Here is a 27,173-nt window from a genome sequence, read left to right on the forward strand (position 1 = left end):
AAAGTCCAGTATTCAGTCCCCTTCCCCTAAATGCAACCAATTGTCTTCAGAAGTTGACTGCTAATGGTAAAAAATTCAACTCCTCTATGACTGCCACAAAAGTTGGCTAAGAGAATATTGGGGAACAAACAGCATGAAGTCCAAGGAACACACCAGACAGGACAGGGATAAAGTTGTGGAGAAGCTTAAAGCAGGCTTAGGCCATCTCACAGAGTACTGTTCCATTAATCATCTGGAAATGGAAAGAGCAAATGACACAGCTGTGAACCTACCAAGAAAAGGTCATCCACCTAAACTTACAAGCTGAGCAAGAAGAGCACTGATCAGAGATACAGCCAAGAAGCTCATGGTGGATCTGGATGAAATGCAGAGATATCCACACCTCAGGTGGGGGAATCTGTCCACAGTATAACTATTAGTCATGCACTGCAAAAATGTGGTTTTATAGAAGAGTGGCAATAGAAAAGCCATGGTATAAAGAAAACTATAAGAAGTCCCTATAACTATGAGAAGTTGCAGTTTGCCAAAAGCCATATTGGGATACAGCAAAAATGATAAGACAAGACCAAAATGAACTTTTTGGCAAAAATGCAAAGCACTATTTGTGATGGAGAACAAACACTGCACATCAATCTGAACACACCTTCCCCACTGACAAATATGGTGGTGGCAGCATCTTGCTCTGAGGGTGCTTCTTTTCTTCAGGGACAGGGAAGATTGTTAGAGTTGATTGTAAGATGGACTAAGCGACATACAGGGTAATCTTGGAAGAAAACCTGAACACACCTGAACCTGGAGTCTGCAAAAGACTTGAGGCTGGGGCAGAGGTTCACCTTCCAGAAGGACAACTACCCTAAACATAAAGCCAGATCTACAATGGAATGGTTTAAATAAAAACATATTTATGTGTTAGAATGGCAAAGTCAAAGTCTAGACATAAACTCAGAGATTCTTTGGCAAGATCTGAAAACTGCTGACAAGTCAATTTTATTTGTATAGCATATTTCAGCCACAAGGCCAAAGTGCTTTACATCAAAGAACTAAAAAGTCATATACATAAAATATATTGATACATCTACCAATGATTACGATTCAGAAACAACTGTAAATTGGTGTGGTTTTAGCCTTGATTTAAAGGAATTCAACTGTGTTGCAGTTTTCTGGAAGTTTATTCAAGATTTGTGGTACATTGAAGCTAAATTCTGCTTCAAAATGCTTGGTTCTGGGGATGCAGAGCAGACCAGAATCAACAAACTGTTAGCAGTGGAATAGTTTGGTGAAAAAATTGCTTTATTATGGTTTATATTTATTTTAATCCATGCACTTATTCCACACATTTATTATTCATAATATTTTAATTAAACAAAATTTGATCAAAATATATATTAATTTCTGTATATTTTTAGGTGCCACATAAATTCCAAGGTTGGGTTTAGGCATCCAACTAACCTTTATAAAATATTCAGTCTTATAGCACAGAGTAATCATATTGCCATCTCATACCCAGTGTAAGAGTTGGCAATTTACACACAATTCATGTGTGTAAACAGCGACACGTGAATTAGAAAGACACTGTAGTAATTAGCAGGACCTTCCGGCAGACAACCAATCAGAATGAGAGGTTGTGTGAATATTCATGAGGTCCTGCTACTACACAAACCTGCCATAGGGGGCGCTGTGGTGATACACAGATTATACACAAAATCAGGTTTATGTGTATTAAACGGACATCTCGTTTTTTTTGCATTTTTGGGGTTATTAGACCAATAGAAACCTTTCTACGCTTTTAGATTTTTGTCAAAATTAGCAGGACACCGCTCCTGTCCCGTTAATTCAAAATGTCCTGCTAGTGTTGTGTGTATTCTGACGAAATGTCCTGCTAAACCACATTTACCAACGCACACACACACACACACAAACTGTCAACCCGTGCTCGGGTAAGCTGCCCTTGGGTCTCGTTTTAAATAACCGCCAGGCAGAAGTGGAGGTTCTCGGAGAAAAGATACAGATGCGTAAAGGTGGAGGAAAATGAGCAGGAATTATCGCAGAGAACGTGTGAGGTGAGCTGTAAAAACTCCCCATAGGCCCCTCGTGGCCCGCTGCGGCACGTCGGCAAAGTGCTTGCCAGACAAATTGCCTTGGCTGGCACAGTGTAGTGGAAACGGCATGAAGCAGGACCTTGGAGGAAGGTAATAGCTGTTCACTCTTACCACTTGGCCCGCTGCAACATCCACCAGGCCACACCGTGGTACGGGAGTGACGAAATGAAGTTGACGATTTATTGTTCTACATTCTGCGGAAGCTCAGCTCCTCCTGTGCCCACACTCTCCAGGGGTTATTTTACCACCACATACCAGCTGCATTCACCAAATGCTTTTTGGCCCATTTTTTTCTTTTTTTCCCCCCTAAAATATACCATTGAGATTTTGAGTACGACAGCAACAACGAAGTAAAATGGAAAAAAAAAAAACACGTTTTCGGCTGGTTCAGTATTAGCTGGTTTTTGTTCTGCCAGTTGAAAAGGCCATTTGCATTGACTGACGTGGGCTCTTTGGGCTTAATAGAGCTGTGTATAATTTCCCTCGCATTGTAAATGAAATTGCGTGCGCCCTGAAAGCGGGACGCCGTTTCTGGCTTTCCGTGCGGAGAATTCTGCGTGACAGCCGGATGTCCCTCTGGGAAAAAACACAGCAGCAACGAGGAGAAGGAGGAGAACAGGTTTATGATGCCATGAAGAATGCCACACTGGGGAGATTGCACAGATGTGCAGGATAAACCTCCTGCACGCCCCGCGGGCCCACAAACAGACTAGGCAAAGGAATACATAATAAGGTCACAAGCTAGAGTTACAGAAACTGGTACTGGAGAATGACGCTCCACGCGTCTGACTGGACACCAGTGTCACGAGAGAAATGTGTGGAGAATATGTGGACCTCGACCTAAAAGCAGCTCAAGGCACCAACGGTAAACATTAAAGGAAAACATTTTTAAAGCAAAATATTACATTATGACTCATATTTTAAATATAGGTTTGTGTGTTAGGCGAGATCACGTTTCTTGCACTCTTTGACTGTTTACAACTCATTTAACAAATTATAGAAGTTGTTTTTTATTATTTACTGTGGTAGCTAATAGACAGAGCATGAAACTTTCCACCAACCACTCTGACTCTTCAGAATCTGTACAGATGAAGATGATCTTTGCAGGAAGTGGACCCATGAATATTATTCTGCTTAGGTCCCAACACAACCATGGTCTGGCCCCGCCTCGACGTTTATCTGAATGATGGATGATAGTTGGTAGTTTTGAACTCATGAGTTGCATTTAAAAAAATTAATTATGGACATTATTAAATATAGTATGATCTACTGTGCTTGACCAATTTGAGTTGTTTCATAGATGTATCCTTTCTGGAGATAATTGATTTAGCAGATCTTTATTTCAATTTCATTGAGGAATGTGGAGAATAACTAGCTGCATCCTATAATTAAAGGATTAGATTAAAAATCTCCTGACTGATGTTTTTTTTCTTATTTTTCTCACTTATCTCTGGAACCCATCATGTGACTGATAAGATGAGCAATTTCATGCCGTCTGAGAGTTTTTAAACAATAGGGCTGCTCATTCAAACAGACGGCATATGCATCCAGCCTGCAAAACTTTTTTCTGGAAAAAAAACAAAGCACAATGAAGAACAACAGAGGGGGAAAAATCAGCAAAAGAAATAACCGAAGGGAAGCATAAGTAAGATTCTAAAACATGACTGAGTAGCGCAAGTGAGAGAAACTACTTTGGAAATGAGAATAATAAAAGACAGTTGTGAGAGGAAAACAGCCCGAGGCCTTTTGGCTTTCTTCCGTTAGATTTGGAGTCATGCACAGGGCAAAGCCAGTGACCTGCAAGCAGAGTGATGGGAGGGTGGAGAGGTTGGTGAGGGTAGAGAAAGCTGGCAGAGCTGGCAGACATATCACATATAACATCTGGTGCCTTCAGTCCTTAGAGGGAAGCTGCATCGGACACATTTAAAGGACTGTAAAAAAGTATTTGCCCCCCTCACAGACTTCTTCTGTTTTATGATTTTTTATGATTTATCACACTTAAATGTTTCTGGTCATTAAATTTTTTTTTTATATCAGTAAAAAAAACAAAAATACAACAGAGTAAATACAACAATTTAGTATTCAGATAACTGTTTCATTTATCACAGGAAAAAAGATATCCAAGTCATCCTGACTCAATGTGAAAAAGTAATTTGCTCTTGTGCTTTTATAACTAGGTGACGACAGCTGCAGTCAGGTTTTTCCAAAAAGTACATTTTTACATCTCTGTGGTAATTTCAGCATGCTCTTTTTTTTCATGAATTGTAATTCAGCCATATTGGAGTTTTTTGGGGGTTTCTTTTAGAATAACCACCCTGTTTATGGTCATGTCACAGCATCTCAGTCAGTCTTGTTTTATTGGCATTCACAGATGGATTTACTGGAGTGCTTTGAATCACTGCCCTGCTGCATAAGCCAAGTGTGCTTCGGCTTAAGTTCACAAATAGACATCATTTTTCAGGATTTTGTGTGAAAGAGTAGAATTTATTTCTCCACCATAAGTAGCCCACATCTTAATGGAGCAAAGCACTCCATACCAGCAGACGGCCACCACCATGTTGGACTGTCTGTGTGATGATCAGTTGCTTTAAAAAAAAATAATAACCTGATCTAAGCTACCTTTTTCTGATATTAAAGAGCATCAGTGTGAAAAACGAGTAAAGCAGAGAAAATCAATATAGAACTATGACTGGGCTGATGTATCACAATCTTTCATATCAGTGCTTTAAATATTCAAAATACTGTCAAATTGGTTACATGACATTTCCTTTTTTTTAGCCACAATTTCCTCGTTTTCTTCTTTCACGTCCACATCGTTCCTTTTTATTTGTAGCAGTTATGAGGGACGGTGGTGAAACCCGAAAGTGCTGCTGCGCAGCAAAGAGCGAGTGAGTTAGTTGATGCTCTGACCTTGTCTGCCTACAACCCCCAGAATGCTGTGCAGTTCTGGATTGGACGATCAATATTCTATCAGACGTGCTTTTTATTGATATTGGTCACATGTGTATCAGAATAGATATTTCTATTGCCTCACCCTATTAAGGGGACAAATGCTTTTTCCCATCACTGTATGACTACTGCTTTGCTGCTCTAGCCAGGCTTGAGTCATGCTCCTGCTTGTAAATGTCTGTAAATGATAAATACGGATCGGCTTGACCCAATCAATAGCACATCGTGAGAGCACGGTTCCCAGCTGCAGCCAGAAAATCCAGCTCACAAACGCAGCTCCCTCCACACACTCCTGGAAGTGACCCTCAGCTCAGAACATAACCCAAGAGGGACTAAAAACCAACAGCTGGACATTTAATTTAACGTAAAAGACAGCTGAAATTCATGCAGCGACGGATAACAAGTGGTTCGGTCTCTGTGGATATTCCTAAAGTAGTTTGAAGATTTCTCTCCGTGTATGTAGTTACTCGTTGACGTGGACACTTTCACAACAGAGTGGAGCACTGAGCATGGTGTTTTCTTTTTCTTTAAACTCATCTCTTATCTCGTCCTGACAGCTCTCCCCTCTTTTCTCAGTGTGCCTTAAAACACACAAATGTAGCATCAGGCTCAGCAGAGACAGCCTCACTGTTTGGATGCCTCTCAGTTTGTTGTAAATGTCTCTTTGTGTTTATTTCCACGGGGGTGCACCGGACACTTCTCCGGGCGGCCGGGTTCATGAGCGGTTAAACAGCCTCCGAGGTGCGCCGGGCTTTTCACTGGAATGTTTTTGTGGGTTCATTTCCTTTACGAGAACCCTTCCCTCCTCCTCCTTGTGGGGAACTGAATTTTGAGTGACTCATTTCCTATTGTTGCTTTATATTCCAGGAATTTCCGCCGGGATCTTTTCTTTGGCCTAATATAGCTTTTCTATCTACTGAATATCTATATAAGATGAGCCCAGAGCTGATACTGTCTCTCCTTTCTTTATTCTCAGTGTGTATCAGTCATAATTTCCGTTATGCTCCACTGTAGGCTCCCGAAAAATAAAAAGCAGAGAGTTTGTCATCTCAGCTGGGCTCCGAATTCTTTTACAGTGTGTACATCTGAGTTTATTTTTATCGTCAGGTTTTTTATTTTAGTGTGGGTTTAATCCTCTTTCTTTCCGTTTTATGTTATTTTTTTTCTCTCTGCTGCCTTCTTGGAGAGTAGAGCTGGCTTGACATGGGGCTGACAGTCATTTTGTGTCAGCTCAAAGTGCTTCATCTGCCTCCGTCTCACCATCCCGTCTCCTTCTCTGCAGCATACCGGGTTCGGCTGTGTGCGCTTTTGACATGGAGCAGCTGGCTGCTGTGTTTGATGGAAGGTTTAAGGAGCAGAAATCTCCGGAGTCTATTTGGACGCCTGTTCCAGATGAACTCATCCCAAAGCCAAGGTGAAGCCAGATGGCGGTGCTCAATGCATGCACCTGTGCTTTCAGATTGTTATCAACAAGCTGGGAGAATGACAATGCCGTTCTGAAACATGATGCTACCGCAAAAAGTGTCTTTTTTTTTACAGAGCTTTGCAAAAGTGTTCATACCTAGTGTATGTTGTGAGATCTGTTCCTGGTCCGAAACACCTGAATCGAATGGCTAAATCACATCCTCAACATGTAGTCACCTTTTTCTAAGTCCTGCCAATTACTTCATTGTTTCAGTCAGGTGTGTTGGAACAGAAAAACATCTGAGATTTGTCGGACACTGGTCTTTGAGGACTGAGCTTTGACACTTTGACACACTGAAACAAACTTCAGTGTGTAGATAACTGGGTTTTTATTGAGTAGACCAACACAAAGTACTCCACCACAGTAAAGAAATAAGAAAATATATTTTCAAATAAAACGTCAAATCGTGCTGTGTGAAAAGGTATTTAACCCATTTAATCTGACTGCCCTCCTTTGTGAAATTCAATCTTAGCACAAGTTGCAGCTGTTCTATGAAGGATTTTTGAGAACATCAACGATCAAACGGCCTGATGAAGAGCAAGAAGAGCAGCAGACTAGTTGGGAGGAAATCTGTGGTGAAGATGAAAGCAGGGTTGGGTTAGAAAACAATGTTCTAAGCTTTGAACATTTTACAGAGCATCAGGAAAACAGGAATTAATGGCTGCCTTTCCACGTAAGCCACACAAAGCGTACACGGGATCGATTACGGCTTGTTTTTTTTTTGTTTTTTTTTCCGCTTCACAATTTCTTACTACTTTGTGTTGGTCACCAAATTAACTATGTTGAAACAAAATGTGAAGGAGGACATGGGGTGTGGATACTTTTGCATGTCACTGTACCATTTTTGGCATTTTCACAGTCAGGCATTCATTACATGACTAAAGTGTCCTCTGATTTTTTGCAGACATGTTTTAGGTTTTAATAAAAAAAAAAAAAAATTGGAAAAACATATTGAAGAATGTTGGAAAATATAGAGTAAATAAAGAAAACTCTGTTTTCATCGGAGTTTTGCTACCAAAGAGTTTCTATGTGAATGTGAGTCACTCAGACAGTCTAGACTGTCCTTTTAATAATGTATCATTATGGAGACGTGAGTGGCTTGATGTTGTCAGATCAATTCGCTCCCCTCTTTTTGACGCGCTCCGTCTTGTTGTCCCCAGACCTGGTGGCTGCGCCGTCCAAGGATCCAAGTTTAATTCCTCCAACTCGTTCCCCGACGAGATGCTGAACTTCGTCAAGACCCATCCCCTGATGGACGAAGCGGTTCCATCGCTCGGACAAAGACCTTGGATTGTGAGGACCATGGTCAGGTGAGAACCCCGTGAAAAACTGGCTTGGATGTTTTGCATCCTACTTCACAGGTAATTAAATATAAATTGTACAAGACTTTATGAAGTGTAGCTCTGTGGTAGGTTGGTATGTTTTCGGGACGTTACATATGCAATAAAATGAATATGACCATTATTACCCTGCCTGGTTTTTAATATATCTTAATTATCCGCAAACTGTTGCATCCAGAAATCTGGAATTAATAGAAATCACTGATTCGTTTTCTACTTTATCATTTTTAGCTGGACAATTATAACATGATTTTTCAGGGGGCTTTTTTTCCTGCACTTTTATTTTTTCTTTACCTCAAACAAACCTCTGCCAAATTGTATTTGCCTCAATGTCTACCTTTATCTTTGAATCAGGGTCCAATCAGTTCTTGACTAATATAATCACTTAGCTCAGATGTTTGATTCTGGGTCTCCTCTGCCTTTTTCTTTATCAAAGCATATAGCTGGATTATGTTTACATGCATCACAATGTTATCAATCCTTTAAAGATCCCGTCATATTTTTCCACCTGCCGAAAGAAAGATCTATTATGTTTGGGTTGATGAACAAAGAAATGGATGGATGACTTTTGCTGAGCACACATTTATAGAGAATAATCAGTAGAACTTATTCATATTTGAATTACTTTCAAACTTCATATATATCAACATTCTGTATCGTATTTCACAGATTAGTTGTCCAGGAAACACAGATGAATGTACAATGAGACATGAATGAGCTGCATCGTTGCTGGTAGAGCTTATGATAATAGTCCCCATTCTTTTAGATGTTTTCCTGCTCTATCACGACTGATTCAGATCCCTGAATTACCTCCTCAGCATGTCATCAATCTCTGCAGGGGCCTGGTAATCAAGTATCCATTTTATTCAGGTGTGTTGAATCAGGGAAAGATCTAAAACCTGCAGGAGTCCAGCTCTTGACGGCTGACTTTGGTCAACACTGAGCTATAGTGTTGTCCATAAACATTAATGGATGCTTGTTGTGTAATTCTCCACTCATTACCTTATATATGGAGTCCACCATCCACCAGGGTATTTTGGAGACAGAGAATATTATAAAATATCGCACAACGTGGCTTCTATTCACATCTATTCACTCACTTAGTCAGGACTGTGTGTAGCGTCACTGTGCTCTGCTATTGTTTCTTTTTAAATCCGTTCACTCGACTGATATTATTAATGACTGAAATGTCTGGTTTAATTAGTGTATTATTCAAATTTAATAAGAAGTTTCTACTGTGGATTTCACTTCATTCTCCAGTTTCTCAAGAGAAACGACATATTTTGATTTCGCTTCATGCGGCTCTGTACTTTTCACTTTAGCCAATTTGTTTTAATGGACTTGAATCATACGGTGGCCTCCAGGAGCTTCTTTACAACACTTTTAGCTTTCATAAGTGGAATGGCTTGAATGAGCTGCTTCACTCTGTGGCATTCATGCAGCACTCTGACTCTCTCCTGTGGTTCAGGTACCAGCTGAATAAGATTGTGGTGGATACAGAAGCCGGGCCGTACAGGAACCGCACCGTCCTCTTCCTTGGGTCAAGCAGAGGAACCATCCTGAAGTTTCTCATTATGCCAAACCAAGACAACACGGTGACCAGCAGCAACATCTTTCTGGAGGAACTGGAAGGATTTAATCCTGACAAGTAAGACCACAGAATAGCATGGGGGATCAAATTGGTTGTGAATCACAATTTTGTGCTGATTTTTAAAACTTTGACCTACCAATACCATTTTTAGACAACAAAAAATAACACATTATGTTAGTGATCAGTCTTCATAGAAAATGGTCTTTGTTTTAAATAGCATCTTTGCCCAACTTTTCTTTTTGCTGCTTTTGAGTCATTTTCCCACATCAGTTTTATATTGTTAGAGTAACCTGTTTGCTAAAATATCAGATTTTTGAAAATTCAACCAGTCAGCCAGCTTGGGTCAAGCTGAAAATAAGTAGATTATATTTACCACAAAATTTCTCAATGAATCACAAGCTAAAATTAAAGAATGGAGATTTTAAAAAAAATACTTGAGAAAGTAAAATAGATTTTAAAAAAGTGGAAAACTATTTACATACTCTGATTTAGATAGCTTATCCATTTCATTTGTGTATTATAAATCAAAAAGCATAAACATATCACAAGGAGGTATTTTTTTTAGTTTGGGCTTTTGAACAAACAAAATCAGTAGAGTGATGTATTTTAATGTAAACCTGTCTAAAAGCAGAGATTAAGGGCTTGCTTTGAAACAGTTTAATCATGCGGGAAAAACAAAGAACACAATGTTTTTGGCAAAAAACAGTTTTTTTGTTTTGTTTTTTAGACAAGTTTACAATTAAATTTACCTCAAATTTCATTTCAAACTGGTAGAAAGCTAAAGTTATGCTTCCAGTGCTTATCTAGTGCCGGTGCCAGTTTTCAACTGGCTCTGCAAGAAAACAATTGTGCTTTTCCTCTACCCGGGGGACGAGTTGCGCTTAAATCAGCATTTAAATCAGTTATCATTTGATCCTCCCTGTCCTGTGTTTCTGTGAAGGAGCATGGTACATAGACACAGCTACACAAAGCAAATCCTTTTATTTATCCCAATATTACTGCAAAAGAGAACCCCTTTTGCACAATCACTAGCTTAATTTCAAATTTCAGTTTTAAGCAACAGGTGGTGACCGTGAATGCTTCACAATCCTAATCAGCCGGTCCTTTAATAACATTTGCAGCACTGGAATACAGAGTTAGTTCATGGATTCAGTGGAATATAATCAGCTGCGAGCTCGGCTGCAAACAGGACATTGACCTACTTAAACTTAAGCATGGACGATACGAAGAACTGTGGGAAGATGAGAGAGTCGGTTTGTGTTATTTTGGTGCTAATGCAATTTTGATGCAATTTTCAAAGGTGTTTTATTTGTTTGAAATTTGACAGATCAAAACCAAACTGAACTCTGAAGTCTTAAACATTACATTCAAATTGTTTTGATCGTCTGTCGTGTCCTTTAGCCTTCCCCCATCTTCTGATGAAAGCATTTTTTCTTTGTTTGGTCCAGAAGCAAAGTCATGTTTGGGGGAGCAACCAGGTTTTGGATCCAGAGCTTTTAAAATTAGAAACACAAAGAACTGGTTTGGTAGAAAAAGGCCTCAAAATAGTCATTTTAAACATTTTAATGTTGGTGTCCTGCTTCAAAGGTGCTTTTGATTCAATTGATGCTCAACAATATCTAATTAACACTGTGTCAGGAAGATAAAGCATACATTGAGAAAAGTTAAAAATGGTGCGCTTTCTGCAGATCTCTGCGCTTCGTGCTTTTTGTCTGGATTTGGATTAGCAGGAACCCTTCGAGCAAAACTTGGCAATCTAGATGCAATTCAACATCAGTTCACAGTTGTGACTGATAACTATTTTAAGATTTTATAGGTAGTTTACCATAATGAACATAATGTATTCAGTAAGGGGCTGGGCAATAAGTTACATATGATTTTTTTATCAACTTGATGGCACTGCACCATTAACAGACAAGAAATTAGGTATATTTTTAGTCTGTCGCTCCTAATGATTGTTGAATTGTGCTCAGTTTAATTTCCTCAGAAGTTTAAAATTCATATAGAATATGAGCACTGCTAATAAATGTGTTCATTTGAATGTGCTGACCAAGATATAAATCACTTTGCAGTGTCTGAGACAGTCCAATAACATACAAGAGGGAGAACTATGGTAATTAGATGAGACTTGAATTAGAGCCTAATAATCATTATCACAGAATCTGACTATCCTCTAATGAGGTTGAGACAAACTGTTATGGGCAAACATTAGAAAATAATGAAAGAGACGTGAAAATCCAATCATCCTTGATCTTGACCAAAGTTATTGCCAGGAAGGCAGACCCTCAGTCTTCAGTCTGAACTGAATCCTATTCCTTATCTGCATCTTAACAAGAGATTGGATTGAACAGGGCCTCTTGTGCTTCTGTAATTAGCATTTTGCACGAGGCGCACAGCTTTGAGACTACACTTGATCTAGATCATTACGTAGTGAACACTGGATGCATTTCCTTTTCACTCCTTTTTGTGTTTTGTTCTTCGCTGAAATGCAGCGCTCCACATGACAGCAGTGGGGAGAGGGGGTAATTGTCACACAGATGCAGGCAGTTTTGGATGGTGATTATCTTTCACTAAGGATAATTAGAGGCATTTAAAAAGAAAGTAGATGTTTCTAAACAATTTCTGCTGTGGTAATTGGGAATATTTCTTGAACTGACTGGCTAAAAACAGACTTTTTTTTTCTTTCTTTGGCTCCTTTCTCATCTCTTTTAACCCATGCTTATGATTTCTGTCACAAATTTGACAAAATGAGGGACAGTGATTGCTGGAGAAATGTGAGGGAGACAGTTTGACAAATAAGCTGGTGAGGTCTGGAGACAGTGTGTTAGGAATAATTTGGTGTGCATGGTGAGCTCACCGGGAGGTTACTGACAGTCCAGCTATCACAGCAGGCGTCAGTCTAATCAGGCTTCAGCTGCATCTTCCTCCAGGCCCTCATCACCCTAACCTGTACATCTAAAACAAAAGACCCCTTAAGATTCACGAGAGATTTGAGCTCTCTGGTTTTCAAGCTTTGACCTGCTAATATTGACTTTAGCTGTTTAGATTTGGTCAAAATGTTGTTTTTTTTCCCCACTTCTAGAGAGATGCTGCTTTAAGACAGGATGATCATCGTCTTTTTTTTTTTTTTAAAGACAGGATTTGGAGTGATGGTCATCTAAAAATATTTTCGCACCTTCTATTAACGATTAAGAAGTTTAGCATCACAAACTGTAAACAGTATAAGTCTTTATGTATTTTTCTTAAAGAATGAAGATCCTCAGCTTTATTCAAAAGATTCCCAAAAGATTTCCAGATCTTCAAAAATTCAGCATTTAGAAGGTTTGAAAACTTAGAAAGCTAAGAAAGAGAACTTTGCTGGTACACATTGAGCCTCCCCAGTATTCTGCTGTAGTCGGCTCCAGGTCTGTCTTTCCTTTGCCAATTTCACAAACCGTTAAATTGTCAAACCACTGATCAGAGCACTGATGGGAAAAAAGATAGGATTTCTGAGTTTCCAACCCACTGGTCATTGTTAAAAGCTGAGCAAGCTGAAAATCTTCCCATTCCAATCATAAGTCAATTTCTCTGTGCATCTCTTAAAAAAAAAAGAAAGTGCGACAAGCCCCAGATTACACAAAATGTCACTTGCAGTTATTAGTTTCAATTTTACAACAAAAAGGAGCAAAAACTTTGGAGATGCTGCTTTCCCAAACAGATCCATTACCCATTTAAAGACACACAATGACAGATAAAAAAAACAAACAAAATGACACATTGACTTGAAATAGCAGAGCCATTTTAGGTGCTTGTTTCATTTTCAGACTCAAACACACTGGCTTTCTGCGCAAAGATAACATGTTTTAGGTATACTGCAACCTTTCCTAAAGTCTGCTGTGAGGCAGATCTATATTCTCAAATGCACCATGCATCTCCTGCTATTTACTTCCCTCACCTGATCTTACTACTTTAATGTTCTTTGCTCAAGGTTTCTTTACTTTTTCCTCTCCAGAACTCTCCCTCCTCATTTCCCTGCATTTCATGATTCTGGCTGTGAAGAATGACTCGCAGCTCGACCTTAGCAGAATGATATATTCTTCTTAATGACTGTGGGCCATCCACAATCTTATTACCATAAACCGTCTAGATATAACTAATGCATGGATGCACATGTGCATAATATGGTGTAAATCTGCTGCATGGAGGCAGGTTGTTGCCAGCTCTTGTGGCTCTAAGTGCCAATTAGAGGTGATTTGGATCCTGGCCGTTGTTTTTGAAGGCCAGTCGACCCCTTGAAGTTCCACAATCAGCCTGTTTGGGTTGGCATTTTAACATCGGGCACTTGTCGCTCTCGCTTTTATTACAGTTTTTTTTTTTATTATTCATAGAGCACTTTTGGCTTGTTTGTGTTTCACAATGAGTCAAGAGAGATGTTTTTTTTTGCCCTGTTGCCATGCTCAGATCAAGGTCAGGGGTATAATGTGCGGTCGCGAGCTAGTAATTGAAATTGCCTAATGCAAATTCTCTTTGTTTCGTGTGTTCCTGCCTGTTTCTGTGATGCAGGTGTGCTGAGGACTCTATGCAAGCCAGGCAGCTGCTGTCTCTCACTCTGGACCGGGCGAGCCACACACTGCTCCTCGCTTTTCCCTCTTGTGTGGTCAGAGTGCCGGTGGCCCGATGCCAGCTCTATTCCCGATGCATGAAGTAAGCTTGCGAAGCATAAAGCACAAACCAAACCTTAAATGGGCACTGGGGTAGGAAAAGAAAGTCGGTGACCTTGGAGGGACCATCCAACATTTGTCTTTAAGGAGGGTGAGCTTTGTTAGCTGCAGCAAACCTGAGGTCTGCTGCAGCAAGCTGAGAGAAGCTCAGCTTGAAATAATCTCTGGTCTTAATAAAAGCAATAATACCTAATTGTTTCTGAAAACTGAATTGAGTCCCGTTTAAATGATTGAGGCGGTGGGATTGTAAAATGTTCAATAAAGGCTTTTAGTTTTGAAACTTTTAAGACCCACTAGGCCTGTTTTATCCCAGTAATATTGAGATTTTGGTGCAAAAACGACTGAAGGGCAAGTTACAGATGTGACTTTAGGTGTTCTTTACTAGCAAATAGTAGAGTGGATTGATTGAGTGATTCGTTTGGTGACGATGGCCGAACCACAATCATATTTCTTAATGGTTTCGGTGACTCCCCTCACAGAGTTCAACAGAGGTAATGAACAGAAGAGGATTTAAAAACTGAAGGTTTTTTTTTTTTTTTTAAGTAACCACAGCTATAGTCTGAAAATGTATTCTCATAACAAACACTGCTCTCCCAAATCACAACTCTTCAGTTTTATCGTTTATAATTGGGGGTGTGTGGTGTTGGCCGTTTTAATCCGTTTTAAACAGAAACTTCACTCATGACATCATCACTCATTATCTCTCTTCACATAAAGTACCATAGCGAAACGGGGCAAAATTTTGTCCAGCCATGTTCAGAGGAATTTTGGGGAAATTTAATGAATTGCCTGTATTTCTGTATAGAGCTGCAGTCTAACTTGATGTTCCCTTTTCAGCTTAATTATTTCCACGCTGGACAATTCTTTATTTACATAGAATTTATGAAACTGTCATAAAATAAGCAAAAGTTAGGGTTAGGGTTAGACATTGTGCAATGTCGTGTTTGCCCAAGCACCTCTGACGCAGAGACAAAATGACTCCATGTGGTGCTTTTAGTTCTATAGAAATATTGCCGGTTCTATATTTTGCCATGACTCTACAGAGGCATGACTTGGAAGATGAAACCGATTCCATTGCCTCTGATCACTTGATGATAAAAAAAAAAAAGATAATTTCCTGGTTCCTGTGTGCAATTACACTGGAGCAGTTTATAGTTTACATTGTTAGAACATCTGTTTATGATCTTGTGTGTGTTTTTTGTTTTTTTGTTGTTGTTGATTGTGAAAATGTTCATGAATAACTCAGTCAAGATTCAGGCAGTAAAAGATTTTAAATACAGGGTTTTTTCTTGAGAAACCCTGAGCTTTGTCACAGCTGCATTAGAGCAGAACTTGCTAATAACTTCCTCTGCTGTGCTTCAAATCAGCATTGGCTTTACGATGTATACACAATCAGAGAGCTGTCATGGAAAATGAGTAAATCTTTCACGAGTTACTAAATCACAGCCTTCCGTGAAATTGACCAAACGCGTTTTTTTGGTTGTGCGCATATTTGCAAGATGATGGCAAGTAAAACTGAAGCCGCCTTATTTTTACGTGCCTTAAACGACTGCTACACAATGCTAGCCGGTGCTAGTTTGAGTGTAACTTCCAATGCTTTACTTCTTTTTTAATAAACATCAAAATAACAACAAAAAAGTAAAACGATTGGCACTCTTGCCCAACTTTCTTCTGCCAGTCATTATTAAAGTTCAATAATGTGTTGAAGCATTACTTATTCAAAGGAAATCATAAACAACTCGAAGGGGGAAAAAAACGGTGTTCTTGGAAAATATGGAGATGTTCAGCATGTTGTTTTCATTTGTTCCTTTTCATTTATTAGTGGCATTACTTTTATGAGTTTTTTTTTTAAATAATAAAGTTTTCTTTTTCTTTTTCTCTTTTAACCACTATGCTCAAAACATGACGTGTAATCAAGAGGTAAAACCCAAAAAGATTGACCCAGGCCATTTGGACAGCTTTCCTTTGTTATGGTCAATTTCACTCATAATACACAAGATATGCATAAATGCGATGTAATGACGTTCCACCTGCTTACACCCCGTGCAATCAGAGCAACACAGGAAACACTCCTCTCTTCACGAGACCTGTGGCTGCGGCCCGCTGGGGTCCACCGCCACACTAACACAAACCAGTGCAGCACGTGTGTTCACTGGAGCAGGTGAGTCATGCAGGCGTGTAATCCAGACCACATTTGGAAACCACTCGTATGCTCCCTGAGGTGTGTTTAGCGTGTGTGCTTATTATATTTGCGTATCAGGGTTCTTTTTTTGTGCATGAGTAGGTTCATGATTTTTTTAGTCACGTTTCAGCGGTTCAAGCTCTTTTTTTTTTTTTTTACCTGTGAGCCGTGATTTTGAGTATTTCTTTAGCATATAGACAATGGTGAAGTGTAGCTCCCCTTCAATTTAGTTGTAATTGTTCAATTAAACCTTTTTTCAGTATTTAGAAGAAGTTGAATTTGCAGCCCGCACACACCAGGCAATTTAGACTTTTACAGTCAGACCTGTTTGAGGTCTATAGAATGTTAGTAGAGATTAACATCAGAGGATTTAAATGTTTTATAATTGGGGACTGGACTGTAATCCACTCTGCAATACTTTACAACAGAGAATATTGGTTTTTCAAACAATTTTATTGGGCAGTGGTTTCTGTTACAAGGGACATTTTGTTACTTTGTTACTACTAAATGCTGCTTGTGGCATTTGATGTTCGGGAAACTAAGAAAACACAGCCATATAAGATTTTATGTGTAATTTATTAACATGTTGCACTGAAATTGTTACACCAAGCACTATGGACACCGACAACGTTTCCTAAACCGGGGTTACGATGATTTATCTTCAGTTTCTTTATACTAAAGTAAAATTTAGCCATGTTTGTCATTTGATGCCACTTTACGAGAGAAACTGGTTCGATGCATATCCAGTCGTTGAGGACCTGATTTGGTTCAACTTCAACTCAACAAGGTCCAGTTAATTTAAACCCAGTTGGTCTTTTTGGGTTTGTATGTCAAACTTTGAAAAATATCCTTTGTATTTAAAAGCCCAAATATGGTCAAGCATAATGGATCTGGTCTGATTCAAGTCTTGACGTCTTCAGTGTTTGTGGATGCTCAACTAAACCTTACATAAACAAACAAAAAAAAATGCACTGAAATTACAACAATGAAGAACTCGGATGTTCTGGTTGTGGGGACTTTTTTGAGGGGGAAACCAAACTCATGAGTACCCGTAGGTATTTAGATCAACATCTCCATCATTAGGAAAGAGACAAACGTAAACACAGGATTACTCAGCCAGCTGGATTTACTGTAAAAAAATAAAAACACTAAAAACACTGACCCATGGCAAACGTCCAGATTTCCTTTGGAGGTGGAAACAATTTTCCGAAGATAACCGTGTACTCACTGTTTTACTATTTTAAACTTATAACACTGCTATTAAAAACTTTTCCAGCAATGAAATACTGCACTTTTTTTTTAATTACGTCATTAATGTATCGCATATTACTTATGGTTTATTGTCATAATAAACATTGAAACCTTTGCACTAAACTTTAAAATGTCCTCTACAGGCTGTAGATGGAGAATTTAGTGGCAGTCAGCATCTCTATTGCATTTGTGCAATATAGAGAGCTGTGAGAACCTTTTTCTGCTTTGTGAAGAAATCTATTCAAATATTGCTGAAAGGCATCCAGGTATTGCTGACGCGGGTTACATTCATCTTCACTGGATGACGGCCTGATTGACAGCTGGGAAACATTTCAGTTTTAAACCAAAACCGATCAAAGCCAAATATAAATCCATGTTTAACTTAATGGAGCCTCTGTCAGTTGCAAAAGCACAGTTATTTATTGTTCTTTATTAGTCTTTCAAAACACATAAGTGTCCTTTACAGCCTTGGTTACCCTGAAACTAACTTTTTCACCAAAATGTTAAAATTTAAATGATTGTATTTGATGTTTTTTTGGGGTTTTTTATGCAGGCAAATACATAAAAAAAGGTTTGTATTTTTAATTGACCTTAAACAGAGAACACTTACATTTTATGTTGCAGAGAAGAAATGCATATGTGTGTTTTCAATGAAGCGTATATAAATACGATGTTACCCCTATATGTAAAAATGTTGCACTAACTACACTAATTGGTGAACTGTGAGCCTTCATGTTTGAGATGACTATCCCTTTAAGTTGCTTTCATCATCATCATGAAGTGGATCAGAGACTAACTTTGAGGCCTCCTTAAGGGAACCTAGTTTAATCTTTGAGGTTGAGGTAATTAATTTTCCTCCGCTTGTCCTTCAGGAACTGCATCGCCTCCAGGGACCCGTACTGCGGCTGGACCAGAGGAAGCACCTGCTCCTTTCTCAGACCTGGAACCAGGTGGGATGCTTTTCCTTTGCGGCTGCACGCCCATGCAAACACTCCAAATGCTTCTATTTCCTGTCTGCTCTGTGACTCTGTTTCTTCATTCTCTTTTTTGAAGTTGTACATGGTTTATTACCACTCTCTTTTCTTTCCCTTTGATTCTAAAGATTTGTTCTTGTGTTGATTATTAGTCATCCCGTGGTTATTTCTGCCTTCTGAGAGCAGAACTGGCACCCTTAGAGATATTCCATGCATTATTTATCCACACTGGGAGTTTTAAGTTTGATTCTAGTCTTTAAAGTTTTTTTTTCACCCTGTCTCTCATCTATTGCAGTCTTATTTTTTGTGTACTTATGGCTCATCCTAAATGTTTTTGTGTGTGTGTGTGTGTGTGTTTATCTACTGAGCTGTCACAGCACACTGCGAAGGTGTCAGAGATGTCGGGTTTGCATACCAGAGTGAGACCCGTCGCTGTTCCTGCTGCAGTTGTCTGTCTTCACGGCTCACCTCCAGTCTTGATCGTTTCCCTCCACTGAAATCAAATCTCTCATAAATCAAGCCGCTTATTGAGTTAGGCTTTCAAACACAAGTGTAGTGCCAGCTGAACAGACAACATAGGCCTTAAATACCGCCTCGGGTAGGCTGCTTATACTATTAAAGGCTTCTGTGTTTTGTCTTGATTAGATTTACCAAGGGCGGTCAAGTTTGCAATCGAATACATATTGAGTTTCTGAGAATTTCCTTTTTGTGGAATAATGCAACCTTTCTCAGGTAGCCATCATCAGACAGTCATGCGACTAGAGATTGTGATTTGGAAAAGTCACCAAGGAGCCTTTCTATGTTAAAACCATTAGCTTTATGGTTTTATTTGTATTTCTGTAATTGTGCTTTTCTGATTTTAGCATAAAATCAGGGGCGGATCTACTGGGGTGGCATGGGGTGGCAGTTGCCACCCCAAATGAGAGCCTGGCCACCCCTGTTGCCACCCCAGCTGGCGACTATGAATTCAATAAATAGTTATGGCAAATCGGACATTAAGCGTACAAATCTCTTTTTTCCGACAACATTGAATGCAACACAATGTAACCTGACACCTACTGCAGAGTAGCGGGAAGTGAGAGAGATCGAAGGACAGAGCGCGAGGCAGCAGCATTGATAGGTTGGATATAAATTACTGGACTGGACATTACGTGACTTATCGTGCGCCGCACATGCGCCATTGCTGTCCAGTGAGTCAACATTATGGGTGGTCAGAAAATACCACAATCACGCAAAGAATCTGAAAAATGGACGCAACATTTAGCGGTTAATTCAACCCTATGAATTAGATAACAAGGGCTTCAGATTTAACAGGTGAGTAAAAAGTTTTAACTTAAAGAAAACATTGCAGAGGTGAGCAGTGGGTCAGTTATGCTAGCCTAACTGTTGCTAGCCTTCTATTAACTTTGATAACCTTAACATGTGCTGCGCAGTTCGGTGTGTTTTGGTTCCGTTAGCACTAAACAGGTCAACCCGCCCACATAGTCATCAGTAGAGCAGCTGTTTAAATGAGCTAATCAACCACTGCTGTGCTCAGGCGAAAACTTATTAATAATGACAATATAGACATCAAGCCTGACAGCATAATGTAACAGACTGAATGTTCTGTTTTGGTGGTTTTGCTACTTTTTTGTGTGGGAAATGTTTGTTTTTTGGTGTTGATTCCTCTGATCAATAATCTCTGCTCTATCTGCTCGTTGAGCTGTTGTCTGTCGGTTGCCATGGCAACGGGTCCGCGTAAAGCCGACACAGCGAAAAAGGCAGAACAGAAGTGGTGTTTGGTTCTTCACCTGTTTATCAGCGTTATTGTACCTTTATTGTGGCGCACTGCAGCCGCTGCAATTCCTAAAAGTTAAACGAGCAACAAAAACTGAACTAATCATCAAACTACGGCTCCTACAGCATATTTAAAATAAAACGATTGACCAATATAAGAGGAATTTGCCCCTTCTTGCATCTTGACAGAACTAACAGAAACAAAATTGTTTATAGATTTGTATCACGGAGAATTTATCAAACATCAGTTTTCTTCTCTTTATTTTAAGTCGTATTTAATAGATATATCTGATAACAAATGATGGCGCTACGAATATTTTTGTGACAGATTTCTGCTCGTCCTGCATTGGGATAAAATGGTTTTCTGGACATAACTCATACATATCAATTAGCAGGAGTATGAAAGACATATAAATAATTAACTATACTATCTTAAGAAATTATATTTAATCCTCAGTGCTACATGAATGCAAGTTAAAACATTTTGCAACAAGTAAATCAAGTAAATTAAGTCCAATGTTAGGTCTGTGTAAACTAAACGTGAGAGTGAACGAAACGTTCTATTTATATATGTATATATAAATAGTATATATATATATATATATGTGTGTGTGTGTGTGTGTGTTAGAAATGTGCAGTTCTAGGCACAGCCAAGATACTGCGCAGAACCCTCAAGCTCCCAGGCCTCTGGTAGAGGACCCGAGCTCAGAGGATGAAACAGACCACCCGCGGAGGGTGAGAAGGGAATTTTTAATTTTATTTTTTTTTTATATACTATCTCCCTATATATACTGACATAGTCACTATATATAGCTCTATCTGCTCTATTTGGCTCTATCCACCAAAACACAACATTCAGTCTGTTACATTATGCTGTCATTTATACTATATATAAATATTATACTATTTATATATATACTGGCATATGCTGCCACCCCTGAAAAACTCCCTGACACCCTCTTGCCACCCCATAAATATTTTTCTAGATCCGCCCCTGCATAAAATCAAAGAAAGTAGATAGTTAGTAATATTGTCCACAGCTTCTGTCAGAAGTTTACCATTAACATACCATTGACATGAATGTCATATTAGGTTGTGTGCTTCTAATGATTTATTTGAACTATCAATCTGGAATGTCATAGCACAATTCTGGCCAGATTTAACATTGTTTTTTGAAGAATTGGTATAAATTATTTAAACTGGTTAGGTTTTTTTTCGGCTTTTAAGCATAAGTTATTTATTTTCAATAGGGTTGCACCAGATAATTTGGAGAAACTTTACGTTATCCAGCCTTATCCATTGCAAAAGTGGCTTGATGTGTGGTTGGGAGCACTGCCTTGCTGGAACTATTAATTCTGTACACGTTTCAAAGAGCTGAATGTTTTTTGTGAGGTGAAGTACAAGAACTTGGACTTGCATCCTGGCTAGTTAGTGGGTTGTGCAGTGGGACTTACGAAGGAGGATTTATCCAAACACTGTAGTAGTGAAAGATTTATGTATGTCATTAAGCCTGTGCATCTTATTTTGTCCGTGTGAATGAGTTGAAATTATAACATCAAACTTGTTGCATCCAGTATAAAAAAATGAGGTGTGCTTGAAATGAGCCATTGAAAATATCAGTGAAAGGCAACAATATTATTCAAAGCATGTAATGACTCGTGGAATGATGGTAATGTGTGCATCCCATACGCAGAGCCTGATAACCAGTAAAGGTATGCGGTTCTCCATATTGGGATCTTTGCTCCCCTTTTCTCCCTTTCTGATTGCCATGATCAAAGGCCCCTAATGTCACAAAGACTTAATAAAAGGGAAAAATAAACAGACATTTGTATCCTTGATGACCTCATGTAAATGTCTCACTGCAACAGTAATTTCCTATTTGCTTTTTTATGTTTGCATCTGTGCCACTTTGGTTGAAGGAAAGTTTTACCTTTCATGACGTTCATGATCCTTTTCAGCTTGAATTTTTAACATCTCTGTTCTCCTGCCAGCACATTTGTACTTTTAAATCTGGTGCAAAGTAAAAGTATACAGATGTTCTGTCCGGAAATTATAATAATTACTTGATGCATTATTTTTCTCTAGTAGGAATGCAATAAAGGTTATCAGCACCTCAGTTTTGGACACCATGTTGCAACACTTTGAACAGCAGGGGCCATGGAAATCATCTGGTTTTTATTATGTCTTATTTTGAAGGCTTTGAATAATGAGTTGGAGTTGGTGTACCTGGATGAATGTACAAGATGTGCAAAAGCAACATTGTCAGACTGTATGTAGTCTAGCAGAGAGTATGAGGCAGCTAGCTGAACTCAAGACATTATTCTTTATGATATCTGCCATGCGTCCACTGCATATTTAAACTCATTTATCAATGTGTTTCAGAGGCATTAAAAGGCCAAATGGTTGCAGTGCAGCAAGGTTTTCTAATTGTAAAATCAAACTTTCAAAGGCAGTCTAGTCGTCTCATCTGCTCTCATTCTTTAGATGTTGTACGTGGGTCATATATTTGCTTTCCATGGAACCAGAAACAAAACAACAAATCTTGAAAGAAATGTCATAATCTAGGTTGTATAGGAACGTGCGACGTGGCTTTGGCTTATTTCCTCATGTGCTCATTAGGATTTTCACCAATTATGCATTGAAGGAAAAAGAAATTCCAACCAAAATATGAAAAGTTATTAAGATGTGTTTAAGATTTGGGGGAATGATGCACTCTTGCCATGGATTGTATCAACTCGTGCCAAGACATTGTTCCCTGCTGCTAAACTCCACAGTGAACCCCTGCTCAGGCTTTGGACAGCATCAGGTCCACTGCTCCTTCCTGTTTTTGGTCTTTATGATAGCCAACTTGATGGTCTGCTGCCCGGGGCTCAGATTTAATGCAATTACAGAATGTTATCGACGAGCCCATCTACCACTAAGGAAGAATCTGAACATACCCCGCTATATCCTAAATTATTGTGAATGTTGGAGGGAAAGATACTATAATCACCTCAGACTGCAGACAAATCAGATTATGATTAAATCTCAGCACAGACTTTGTGTAATGTTGTTTGCAACTCACCTCCTTATTTTTGTTTGAGACACTGTTGATATTCTTCCTTTCAGTTTCACCTGACAAATTGAAGCCCCTTTTCCACTGATTCTTCTCTATGTTGGTCCTACAAAGCCTGAATTTTGCTCAGCACTTACTGTCACTTTTGATTTTTAAATGTCACTGTGTGTTGCACACTTTGTTTTGCAGCCAAAGCGCAGGAACCAGACGTATCTGTAGAAAACTAATCAGAGTGGCATTTCGAACCAATTTCAAAGGTTATTCTGATACTCCTGCCGAGCTGCTCCTTTTCTACTCTAAAGTCTAAAGTGAAATCAGTTTAGACATTTGTTTTCTGTGTGTGTGATGATGATACTGCATATGGTTGTTTACATCGATTACTAATCACCAAACAGTTCAGGTGCAGTGTCTTCATACACTAAACGTTCCCCTTTTTGTCACAATGTGGTCTCAGAATCAATATATTCTATTTAGTTTTATGCGACAGACCAACACAAAGCAGCTCATATATATAAATTGGAAGATAACGGTTTAGAAATAAAAAATTTGAAAACTGTGACCAATCCCTTTCGGCTTGATAACCCTAATTAAAACCGTGTAGGAGTAATTGTTTTTAAAGGTCAGACATAAAGTTGTAGAGATGTTCAAAGGAGGTGAAAGTTAAAGAACAGCAATACGAGATTTTAACATCTACAAAGGTACAGCCGTTCACCTAAACTTTATTTTTTTTAAATATTTTGTTCAGTAAAAAGTCACAAAACCTTATATCATTTTCCTTCCAATTCTGCACCATTTGGTTTTGGGTTGCAACATAAAATCCCCATTAAATAATCTTATGACTCTTACTTGAACAAATGGGGAAAAGCTTATATAGTTTAACAGGATGCAGTACGTTTTATTTTGCTCTTGAAAAATTGCTAAAGCAGAACCTTCACATATGTTCCACTTAAATCGCTAAACAATAACTTTTTTTTTTTCTTTCACATGAATTTCATTAAATGAGCTCTGCTCTAAATGAAGCCTGCAGGCAAGTACGTTGTGCTCAGACTAAACTAAACGGTCTCGTTTGTCTCTGCGCGGTGCAACGTGGGGCTGTTCCCTCGACACGAGCCGTAACCAAAAGCAGTTGTGTTTTTCTTTGAGAGCACCTGGCCTGCGCCGAGCTGCTCTCATTTCCTCTGGACTTCCTCGCTTCGTTGTAACTTATACAGTGTTGAGTTTTCTGCTCTCGCCTGTTGGCCAAATAGGAAATGAGTTGCAGAAATATAATAAGTTACATTTTTTTATGAGATACATTTTTCTTTAATCTCACAATTAAAAGTGTTTAAATATTTTTAGAGTAACATTTGAATAATTTGACAATATTCTTCTAGATTTTTATGAAATGAAATAGTCATGGATGTTGACCTCCTGCTTGAACAGCAAGTAGTTTGGTTTCAATGCAGAGAGAGAGAATGTCAACCATCTATCCATCCATCCATTTTCTTTACACCCTTGTCCCTCAGTTGGGTCGGGAGGGTTGCTGGTGCCAACTCCAGCTAACGTTCCGGGCGAAAGGCGGGGTCACCCTGGACAGGTCACCAGTCTGTCGCAGGGCAACACAAAGACACACAGGACAAACAACCATGCACACACACACACTCGTGCCTAAGGGCAATTTAGTTATGTTATGTTTTTTTTGGACTGTGGGAGGAAACTGGAGTACCCGGAGAAAACCCACGCATGCACAGGGAGAACATGCAAACTCCATGCAGAAAGACCCAGGCCGGGAATCGAACCCAGAACCTTCTTGCTGCAAGGCAACAGCTCTACCAACTGCGCCACTGTGCAGCCCCGAATGTCAACCAAAATTGTAAAAAGAAAAAAAAAAACACATTGTAATGTTAAGAGCTAAAAAAATTATTTGCATGCCATTGAGATAAAGAACTATTTAACCATCAGGATCACAACCCAAGTTCTGGCTCCAACAGATTGGTCCTATTAGCCAAATAAAGACACTCATGACCTCAAGTGGCTGTGAGTATAAAACACACCTGTCCTCAAAGTCATGAGATTCTCACGGTCCAAGCCTCAGAAATAACAAAGAGCTTTCAGAGGACGTCAGAAACAAAAAGTAAATCCGAAGAAGGCTGGAATGTTGTCCAGAAACCATCAGTGACAGCTGGTGTTTCATTCATTCAGGGACTGTAGAAGTACAAAATGCAGACAGTGACCATCAGTCTGTCTTTGAGCTCCATCCAAGATCTTGGCTCATGGCTGAAGATGATCATGAGAAAGTGGAGGAATCAACCCAAAGTTAAACAGGGGAAATGTGTTAATAGTGTGGTGGTAGTTTGAACCAGAGTCAGAACATGATTGGAAACATACTGAGCTGCATGGATTAAAATCTGCCTGTGACAGAAGAACATGTTGATTCCTAGCTTAGGTTTGCATGAAATGATTTTACCAAAACCCAACTCTCCATGTTTGGATGAAACACCGATTATGACATGAACACCATAGAACCTACAGGAAAAAACAAACAAACAAAAAAAAAACAATTGGAAAGGTTATGCTTCAAGCTTGTTTTCTAGAACATTTTTATTTTTGCAAGTACATAGACCTGTATGTGATCATTTAAGATCTTTTTTTTCCCCCTCAGAATATTTGCCATGTAGCAAATTCTGCTTGCAACTAAGCCCGTCATGTAATGTTTTCACAGATTCACTTTTTGAAACCTTCTTGCTCACTCGAGTTAGTCACATGACTGTCACATGTTATTAAAAAATGATATATTTTTTTAGTATTTTGATTAAGAGCCAAACGTTTGAAACTTCAAAACATTTTTGCTGTTGCACCCAACGCAGTCATAATGTGTGCAATGTGTGCAAGACTTTTTGTTCATTTAAGATATCTTTTATTCACACTGTGAACAAGCAACAGCCACATTTTATTAATGTGCGTGTGTGTGTTTCCTGCCATAGTTCTTCTATTTGGAGAATTAAAAAAATGCTGAATGACCCAGTAATTTTCCCCACAGTCAGCTTGGAGCAGTTTCTTCTAAAGGCACAAAATAACTTCAACCCCATTAGGAGAGGCATGTACAGTAAAGTCTTGGAAAGGAATCTTCTGAACTGAGCCAGAATCTTGCAGATTGGCTTTAGAACAACAAAGAAGTGGCTTAAAAAGAATCACATAAAAGTCATGAAGTTGTCATGAAACCTCAAGTATTTAGAGACTTTAAGCAAAGAGGAGTGGGCCAGAATTCCTCCTGAGTTGTGTTCAAACCTTGTGGCCAACTAAAAAAATAATAATAATAACACCTGCTGTGTTGGCAAGTAAGGTTTTTCTAAGAATTGGGGCCCCATTTTGCAAATACCTACTTTACCTAATGACATGCAGATCATTTATTAATTCATGCATTGTATTTTTTTAAGTATTCTCACTGATGCTGTCATTCTTAAAAAAATGAAAATATTATACAAATGACAAAGTATTCATTTCAGTGTGATCAGATGCCTATTCCAACTATTGAATATTATTGGAAAATGAGTCATTGTGCCTGGAAGAATGTACAAGGAGTAAAAATGCGCCATTATCAGCCTACATGCAGACTGAGCAGTATTTGTTGTTTAGATGACAGACTAACATGTTTGGCTGTGCGCATTTAAAGTAAATTGATATTTGCAAGCAACACAAACTCCTTAATCCTTCAAGACGGGGAGTTTATATTTACAGCCAAAAAAACTTAATGTGAAGACTTGCATGCTGACCTAGAAATATTTGTCATCCAGCTTGAATAAGCTTAATTA

General features: G+C 38.9%; 1 protein-coding gene across 1 annotated transcript in view; it reads left to right on the forward strand.

The window, feature by feature from the left end:
- The first annotated feature begins 1,737 nt into the window (after positions 1-1,737).
- LOC145551475 (semaphorin-6B-like) overlaps positions 1,738-27,173 on the forward strand; it is a 59,851-nt gene continuing 34,415 nt past the window's right edge. Inside the window, exons 1-5 of the mRNA XM_081606455.1 lie at positions 1,738-6,462; positions 7,674-7,823; positions 9,322-9,501; positions 13,987-14,127; positions 18,450-18,527. Of these exons, the coding sequence (XP_081462581.1) occupies positions 6,362-6,462; positions 7,674-7,823; positions 9,322-9,501; positions 13,987-14,127; positions 18,450-18,527 (650 nt within the window). The 5' untranslated portion in view covers positions 1,738-6,361. The remainder of the gene's footprint in view (positions 6,463-7,673; positions 7,824-9,321; positions 9,502-13,986; positions 14,128-18,449; positions 18,528-27,173) is intronic.

This window comes from Poecilia reticulata, chromosome 4, assembly GCF_904066995.2.
Source record: "Poecilia reticulata chromosome 4, P_reticulata-male-v2, whole genome shotgun sequence".
Lineage (NCBI taxonomy): Eukaryota > Metazoa > Chordata > Actinopteri > Cyprinodontiformes > Poeciliidae > Poecilia > Poecilia reticulata.